Source organism: Trichechus manatus, unplaced genomic scaffold (genome assembly GCF_000243295.1).
Source record: "Trichechus manatus latirostris isolate Lorelei unplaced genomic scaffold, TriManLat1.0 scaffold00044, whole genome shotgun sequence".
NCBI lineage: Eukaryota > Metazoa > Chordata > Mammalia > Sirenia > Trichechidae > Trichechus > Trichechus manatus.
The window spans coordinates 4,152,869-4,161,453 of NW_004443980.1; the positions used below are offsets into that span (position 1 = coordinate 4,152,869).

At 38.8% G+C, this 8,585-nt stretch overlaps 1 protein-coding gene across 2 annotated transcripts in view; it reads right to left on the reverse strand.

Annotated features, from left to right (window-relative positions):
- SETDB2 (SET domain bifurcated histone lysine methyltransferase 2) overlaps positions 1–8,585 on the reverse strand; it is a 122,494-nt gene that overhangs the window by 25,085 nt on the left and 88,824 nt on the right. For both annotated transcript variants that reach the window (XM_023731543.1, XM_023731542.1), the window contains one exon: positions 3,734–3,783. In XM_023731543.1, coding sequence (XP_023587311.1) covers positions 3,734–3,783 — 50 coding nt within the window. The remainder of the gene's footprint in view (positions 1–3,733; positions 3,784–8,585) is intronic.

Genomic DNA, 8,585 nt, shown 5'->3' on the forward strand with positions numbered 1-8,585 from the left:
CAACAAAGAGAACTTCAAACAGGAAATCACCAAATGAATACCATTTACAATAGCCCCCAAGAAGATAAAATACTTAGGAATAAATCTAACCAGAGACGTAAAAGACCTATACAAGGAAAACTACAAGACACTACTGCAAGAAACCAAAAGAGACCTGCATAAGTAGAAAAACATACCTTGCTCATGAATAGGAAGACTCAGCATTGTGAAAATGTCATTTCTACCCAAAGCGATCTACAGATACAGTGCAATCCCAATCCAAACTCCAACGGCATTTTTTAATGAGATGGAGAAAGAAATCACCAACTTCATATGGAAAGGGAAGAAGCCACAGATAAGTAAAACATTACTGAAGAAGAAGAACAAAGTGGGAGGTCTCACACTACCTGATTTTAGAACCTGATTTAGAACCACGATAGTCAAAACAGACTGGTTCTGGTATAACAACAGATACATAGACCAATGGAACAGAATTGAGAATACAGACATAAATTCATCCACCTATGAGCAGCTGATATTTGACAAAGGCCCCAAGTCCGTTAATTGGGGAAAAGACAGTCTCTTTAACAAATGGTGCTGGCATAACTAGATACCCATCTGCAAAAAACTGAAACAAGTCCCATACCTCACACCATACACAAAAACTAACTCAAAATGGATCAAAGACCCAAATATAAGATCTAAAATGATAAAGATCATGGAAGAAAAAATAGGGACAATGCTAGGAGCCATAATACATGGCATAAACAGAATACGAACCATAAGTAACAATGCACAAACACCAGAAGAGAAACTAGATAACTGGGAGCTCCTAAAATCAAACACTTATGCTCATCAAAAGAGTAAAGAGACAACCTACAGACTGGGAAAAAATCTTTGGCTATGTTAAATCTGATCAGTGTCTAATCTCTAATATCTACAAGATACTGCAAAACCTCAACAACAAAAAGACAAGCAAATTCAAAAATTGGGAAAGGACATGAACAGGCACTTCACAAAGAAGACATTCAGGCGGTTACCAGACACATGAGGAAATGCTCATAATCATTAGCCATTAGAGAAATGCAAATCAAAACTACATTGAGATACCATCTCACCCCAACAAGACTAGCATTAATCCAAAAAACACAAAATAATAAATGTTGGAGAGGTTGTGGAGAGTCTGGAACTCTTAGACACTGTTGATGGGAATGTAAAATGGTACAACCACTTTGGAAATTGATTTGGTGCTTCCTTAAAAAGCTAGAAATAGAAGTACCATACCATCTAGCAATCCCACTCCTTGGAATATATCCTAGACAAATAAGAACCGTCACACAAATAGATATATGCACACCCATGTTCATTGCAGCATTGTTCACAGTAGCAAAAAGATGGAAACAACCTAGGTGCCCATCAATGGATGAATGGATAAACAAATTATGGTATATTCATACAATTGAATACTATGCAACAATAAAGAACAAAGATGAATCCGTGAAACATCTTATAACATTGAGTAATCTGTAAGGCATTACACTGAGTGAATTTAGTCAGTTGGAAAAGGATAAATACTGTATAAGATCACTATTATAAGAACTCAAGAAAAGGCTCAAACATAGAAGAAAACATTCTTTGATGGTTATGAGGGTGGGGAGGGTGCGAGAGGGGTGTTGACTAGCTAGATAGTAGACAAGAATTAGGTGAAGGGAAGGACAACACACACTACAGGGGAAGTCAGCACAACTGGACTAAACCAAAAGCTAAGAAGTTTCCTGAATACAACCAAACACTTTGAGGGACAGAATAGCAGGAGTGGGCGTCTGGGGACCGTGGTTTCAGGGGACATCTAGGTCAATTGGTGTAACAAAGTTTATTAAGAAAATGTTCTGCATCCCACTTTGGTGAGTGGCATCTGGGGTCTTAAAAGCTAGCGAGCAGCCATCTAAGATGCAGCAATTGGTCCAAACTCACCTGGAGCAAAGGAAAATGAAGAACACCAAAGACACAGGGAAAATACTAGCCCAAGAGACAGAAAGGGCCACATAAACCAGACACTCCATCAGCCTGAGACCAAAAGAACTAGATGGTGCCTGGCTACCACCAATGACCACCCAGGGAACACAACAGAAGGTCCCTGATGGAGCAGGAGAAAAGTGGGGTACAGAACTCAAATTCTACTGAAAAGGCCAGACTTAATGGTTTGACTGAGACTGGAGGGATCCCGGAAGACATGGCCCCCAGACTCTCTGTTAGCCTGAAACTAAAACCATTCCCGAGACCAACTCTTTAGATAAAGATTAGATTGGACTATGGGACATAAAATGATACTTGTTAAGTGTATGCTTCTTAGCTCAAGTAGATACATGAGACTAAATGGGCAGCTTCTGGCCGGAGGTGAGATGAGAAGGCAAAGAGGGTTAGGAGCTGGTTGAATGGACATGGGAAATCCAGGGTGGAAGGGAGGAGTGTGCTGTCACAGCATAGGGAGAGCAACTAGGGTCACATAATAATGAAAAAAACCAAAAACCAAAAAACAAACAAACAGGGAGCCGGCTCACAGGCCACAATTTGCCAATCCCTAATATAAATAGTGATAACAGGCATAGTTTCTAGTCATGTTCACCAGTAACCTCCCATTGCCAAATCCAGTGGGTCCTTTAAAAACATTGTTTCATTATTATGAAATATTTGATACCTCAGAAATGGTACAGAGAATAATAGAATGAACATCCATGTATCTTCCACCTAGATTTACCAAATGTTTATATTTTGCCATATTTCAGATCTTCAAAAAACATATTATGGACACACACAAAAAAACTAATTCACTATTGTCATCTTTCCTTTCCCATAAACACCAATACACTGCGATATTTTTTCCTGATAAACTAAAAGGGTAATGATTGACGAATGAAGGTAGAAATATTGTTTCAAGAGTATTGTTTACCGCTACAAAATGCGGCTGGCATAACACAGAACTCTTGTCTGGAGTCTTGGGTGATGCGAACAGTTAATGTACTAGATGGTAACTGAAAGGCTGGAGGTTCAAGTTTACCCAGAGGTGCTTCAAAAGAAAGGTCTGGCAATCTACTTCTGAAAATTCAGCCACTGAAAACCCTATGGAGGACAGTTCTACTCTGATACACATGGGGTTGCTATGAGTCAGAATCAACTTGATGGTGACTGGTTTACTGGTTTGTCTTTTCCCATGAGGTCCTGACTCCAGTTCACAGTGAGCATCTCAGATCTGGAGGGCTGGGAAGATAACTGCTGTGCTGGCAAGAAGACTGAGGTCACTCATGAATGAATGTGCTTCCCAGCACTCCAATTAGCCAAGATCAATTTTTCTTAATTAGAACTGAAATGCTAACCATGAATTCTTAGGGAATTTTTACTCCAAGAACTTGTAGCACTTTATCAACTTTATTAAAAATTCTGTTATTCTTTTAGAAGGGCAGCAGTATCACAAAAGTCAAAGCTCTGTACCATGTCTTAGTTGGGTCCTGTGGTCGCAGTGAAGATGAAAGATACCGAGAGCTACTTTACTGAGAGTACGGTCTAGTTCACGAACACAAAAACCAGTCCATTATGTCGTATATCGCACAAAGAAACTGGTAACTGAATTTTACAAGTACATAAAATGTTAACTCTAAAATTGGTGTTTTAATTCAGTGAGGCTAGTAAATCAGACTATTCCATGTCTTAAATTTTTACCGTTCTTTAACCCCAGTACTAAAGTCTGGAAACTTACCAATTTGAGTGACAATTGGAAATTCAGGAGTATGTTGTTGGCAGAACACTCTGAAAATATACAATTTCAAAGAACCATTAAAATATTTTTATTTTCAGTTGTCAAATACTATTTCTACTTTCTTGTGATTTAAAAAGGAACTGATCTATTTTTCATAATGGCCTCACCCTAAATATATATTGTTAAAGAAAATTCCTAACCCACATCCAGTGCAGATGAAGACTTGGTTAGATTTCTCCTATGCCCTCTGAGCTGTAGAAAGATCATTATGTTCTCTGAATGGGTGAGTGCTGATTAAATATTCTGAACAATACTAAGTCATATATATTGGTCAGTAGGATTTTATGGTACAAAGATACATAAAGATCTGACATCTTCTAAGACACGCAAATTTCCATTTGAGTACTCAAAATTCTGTTGACTTTCAACAATAGTGCAAAATTGTAGGCATTAATTTAGGGAAAAAATAATTTCCAAAGTCAGCAAGGCATTTCCCCCAGATCTTAGTTTGACTAGGAAGAGCCTAGAAGTGCTCAGAGCCCTAGAAGAGAAGAAAGTAGCATAGCAGGCTGCAACTAAGGACGAGGGAGTGAGTTTTATGGAACCGCTCAGGCCCTACTGTCTTTCAGCCTGCCCTCCTCCTCAGCCCTCAGCGGTATCTCCCTTCCTTTCCTTGTGGTGCTGACCCCAGGATACAATCCTCCTCGCCTGTGGGAACGTAAAAACTCTTACCATCTTACACCAGTTCCCACCTTCCCCGAAACCTTCCAGCAACACCTCTTACCTCCAATCAAAATTAACCTCCTCCCCTTTGGATTCTGGTATTATTGAGTACTTTTGTTTGCTAGGTTCTTAAAAAATCATTTTTATTATGGAAAATTTCAAACATATACAAAAGTGAAGAAAATATCATGAACCTCCCTGTCCCTACCCATCACCCAGTTTCAACAACTCAAGGCCAAACTCTTCCTGTGACCCTCCTCCTGCTGCAGCATGCCATATGCTTCTTTCTATGAGAATCAACATTTCTGGCCCTCCCGTGAGATAGTAACTTTTCTGAGGTTTAGTCTATATCTTATTCCTTTGTATTCTCACAGCACCTACAAGGTGTCTTATGTATGACAGGCACTCTGAATGTTTAAACTTGACTTAAAAATGAATAAAGTTTAACTGGTACTTGGTAAAACAAGGAAAAAAAAAAGACGATCTACTTTATTGAGCCCCTATCCATTAGTTCCACTCATGTGTGCTCAGTAATTTTCAAGCGTTAAGACAGCAGGGCCTTGACTCCTTTTTGTTCGATCTTGTAGCTCTGCTAACAATAGTCTTTCAGTGGGTGTTTAAGGTCATTGTGAAAGCCATAATAAAACAAGCTCTCTGGAAGGGTAAACAGTAAGTGAAACTGAGAATATTACAACCCATGAGAGTCTCAGCAAATCGAAATAAAAGGAAGTATAGTACAAAATTCATGTATTTATACATTTCATTGTTAATGCCTCAAGTGACAAAATACCTATGGAACTTGCTAAAAATCAGATTTAAAATTATTTAGCTAACTTCTTTTAATGGTAAAAACCAAATCAGTTGCCGCTGAGTCAGTTCCTACTCATAGCAACCCGATGTGTGTTAGAGTAAAACTATGCCCCGTAGGGTTTTCAATCGCTGATTTTTCAGAAGGAGATTGCCAGGCCTTTCTCCCAAGGCACCTCTGGGTGGATTCGAGCTATCAATCTATATTTTTTAAAACTTTTTAATGTACTTTAGATGGTTTACAGAACAAAGTAGTTTCTCATTAAGCAGTTGGTACACATATTGTTTTATGACACTGGTTACCAACCCCACGAAATGTCAACACTCTCCCTTCTCAACCTGGGGTTCCCTATTACCAGATTTCCTGTCCCCTCTTACTTTCTAGTCCTTGTCCTTGGGCTGTTGTGCCCCTTTAGTCTTGTTTCGTTTTATGGGGCTGTCTAATCTTTGGCTGAAGGGTGAACCTCGGGAGTGACTTCATTACTGAGCTAAAAACTTATCCAGGGGCCATTGTCTTGGGTTTTCTCCAGTCTCCCTCAGGCCACTAAGTCTGGTCTTTTTTTGTGAGTTAGAATTTTGTTCTACATTTTTCTCTAGCTCTGTCCGGGACTGTCTTTTGCGATCCCTGTCAGAGCAGTCAGTGGTGGTGGCCGGGCACCATCTAGTTGTACAGGACTCAGTCTGGTGGTGACTGTGGTAGTTGTGGTTCATTAGTCCTTTGGACTAATCTTTCCCTTGTATCTTGTTTTCTTCATTCTCCTTTGCTCCCGAAGGGGTGAGACCGGTGGAGTATCTTAGATGGCTGCTCACAGGCTTTTAAGACCCTAGATGCTACTCACCAAGGTAGAATGTGGAACATGTTCTTTATAAACTATGGTATGCCAATTGAGCTAGATGTTCCCTGAAACCATGGTCCCCACAGCCCTCAGCCCAGCAATTTGGTCCCTCAGGGAGTTTGGAAGTGTCTATGGAGCTTCCCGGACCTTGCATTGGACAAGTTGTGCTAGCTTCCCCAGTATTGTGTACTGTCTAACCCTTCACCAAAGTTACCACTTATCTATTGTCTGTTTAGTGTTTTTCCACTCCCACTCCTCCCCTCCCTTTGTAACCATCAAAGATTGTTTCTTTTTGTGTGTAAACCTGTTCATGAGTTTTTAGAGTAGTGGTCTATTACAATATTTGTCCTTTTGTTGTTGACTTATTTCACTCAGCATAATGCCCTCCAGATTCATCCATGTTATGAGACGCTTCACAGATTCATCATCCTTTATTGTTGCATAATACTCCATTGTGTGTATGTACCATAGTTTATCCATTCATCTGTTGATGGGCATCTAGGTTGTTTCCATCTTTTTGCTATTCTGAACAATGCTACAATGAACATGGGTGTGCATATGTCTATTCATGTGATGACTCTTATTTCTCTAGGATACATTCCTAGGAGTGGGATTGCTGGATCATATGGTATTTCCATTTCTCACCTTCTAAGGAAGCACGCTATCGTTTTCCAAAATGGTTGTATCATTTTGCATTCCCACCAGTAGTGCATAAGAGTTTCAGTCTCCCCGCAGCCTGTCCACCATTTGTTATTTCCAGTTTTTTTGATTTGTGCTGTAATGCCTGGGTGAGATGGCATCTCATTGTGGTTTTAATTTGCATTTCTCTAATGGTTAGTGATCGCAAGCATTTCCTGTTGGCCGCTTGAATGTCTTCTTTGTTTAAGTGTCTGTTCACTTCCTTTGGCCATTTTTTAACTGAAATATTTGTCTTTTTGTTATAGAGGTGTTGGATTTTCTTGTTGATTTTAGAGACTAGAACTTCGTCTGATTTGAAATGGCTAAAAATTTTTTCCCAGTTTTTACTCTTTTGGTGAAATCTTTTGATGAGTGTAAGTGTTTAATTTTTAGAAGATCCCAGTTACCTAGCTTATCTTCTGGAGTTTGTGTGTTGGTTATGGTTTGTACTCTGTTAACATTGTGTATTAGGGCCTCTAGCGTTGATCCTATTTTTTCTTCTATGAACTTTATAGTTTTTGGCTTTATATTTAGGTCTTTGATCCATTTTGAATTAGTTTTTGCATATGGTGTGAGGTACGGGTCCTGTTTTATTTTTTTGCAGATGGACATCCAGTTTTGCCAGCACTATTTGTTGAAAAGATTGTCTTTTCCCCATTTGATGGACTTTGGGCCCTTGTCAAAGATCAGGTGACCATAGCTGGATGGATTTACATCTGGGTTCTCAATTCTGTCAGTGTATCTGTCGTACCAATACCAGGCTGTTTTGACTACTGTTTTGACAGGTAGTGCGAGTCCTCCTACTTTCTTCTTCTTCAATAGTGCTTTACTTATTTGGGGCTTCTTCCCTTTCCATATAAAGTTAATGATTATTTTTTCCATCTCTTTTAAGAACGTTGGTATTTGGATCAGGACAGCACTGTATTTGTATATTGCTTTGGGTAGAATTGTCATTTTTACAATGTTGAGCCTACCTATCCATGAGCATGGTGTGTATTTCCACTTATGTAGATCTCTTTTGGTTTCTCGCAGTACTGTTTTGTAGCTTTGTTTGTATAGGTCTTTTACATCCCTAGTTAGATTTATTCCTAAGTATTTTATTTTTGTAGGGGCTATTATAAGTGGTATTGTTTTCCTGATTTCCCTTTCATCGTTCTCTTTATTGGTGTATAGAAATCCAACTGATTTTTGTATGTTTACCTTGTATCCTGCTACTCTGCTGAATCTTTCTATTAGTTCCAGTAGTTTTCTCGTGGAGTCTTTTAGGTTTTCCACATATAGTATCATATCATCCACAAATAGGGAGAGTTTAACTTCTACATTACCAGTTTGGATGCCCTTTCTTTTTCTTGCCTTATTGCTCTAACTAGAACTTCCAAAAGAATGTTAAATAGGAGTGGTGATAAAGGGCATTGTTGTCATGTTCTCAAGGGGAATGTTTTCAGCCTTTCTCCATTAAGAATGATGTTGTCCATTGGTTTTGCATAGATGCCCTTTATTATGTTGAGAAATTTCCCTTCTATACCTATTTTACTGAGAGTTTTTATCAGGAATGGGTGTTGGGCTTTGTCGAATGCCTCTTTCTGTGTCGACTGAGATGATCATGTGATTCTTTTATTTATATGGTGGATTACACTGATTGATTTTCTAATGTTGAACCATCCTTTCATATCTAGTATGAATCCTAGTTGGTCGTGGTGTATTATTTTTTAAAATATGATGCTGAATTCTATTGGCTAGAATTTTGTTGAGAATTTTTGCATCTATATTCATGAGAGATATTGGTCTGTAATTTTCTTTTTTTGTGG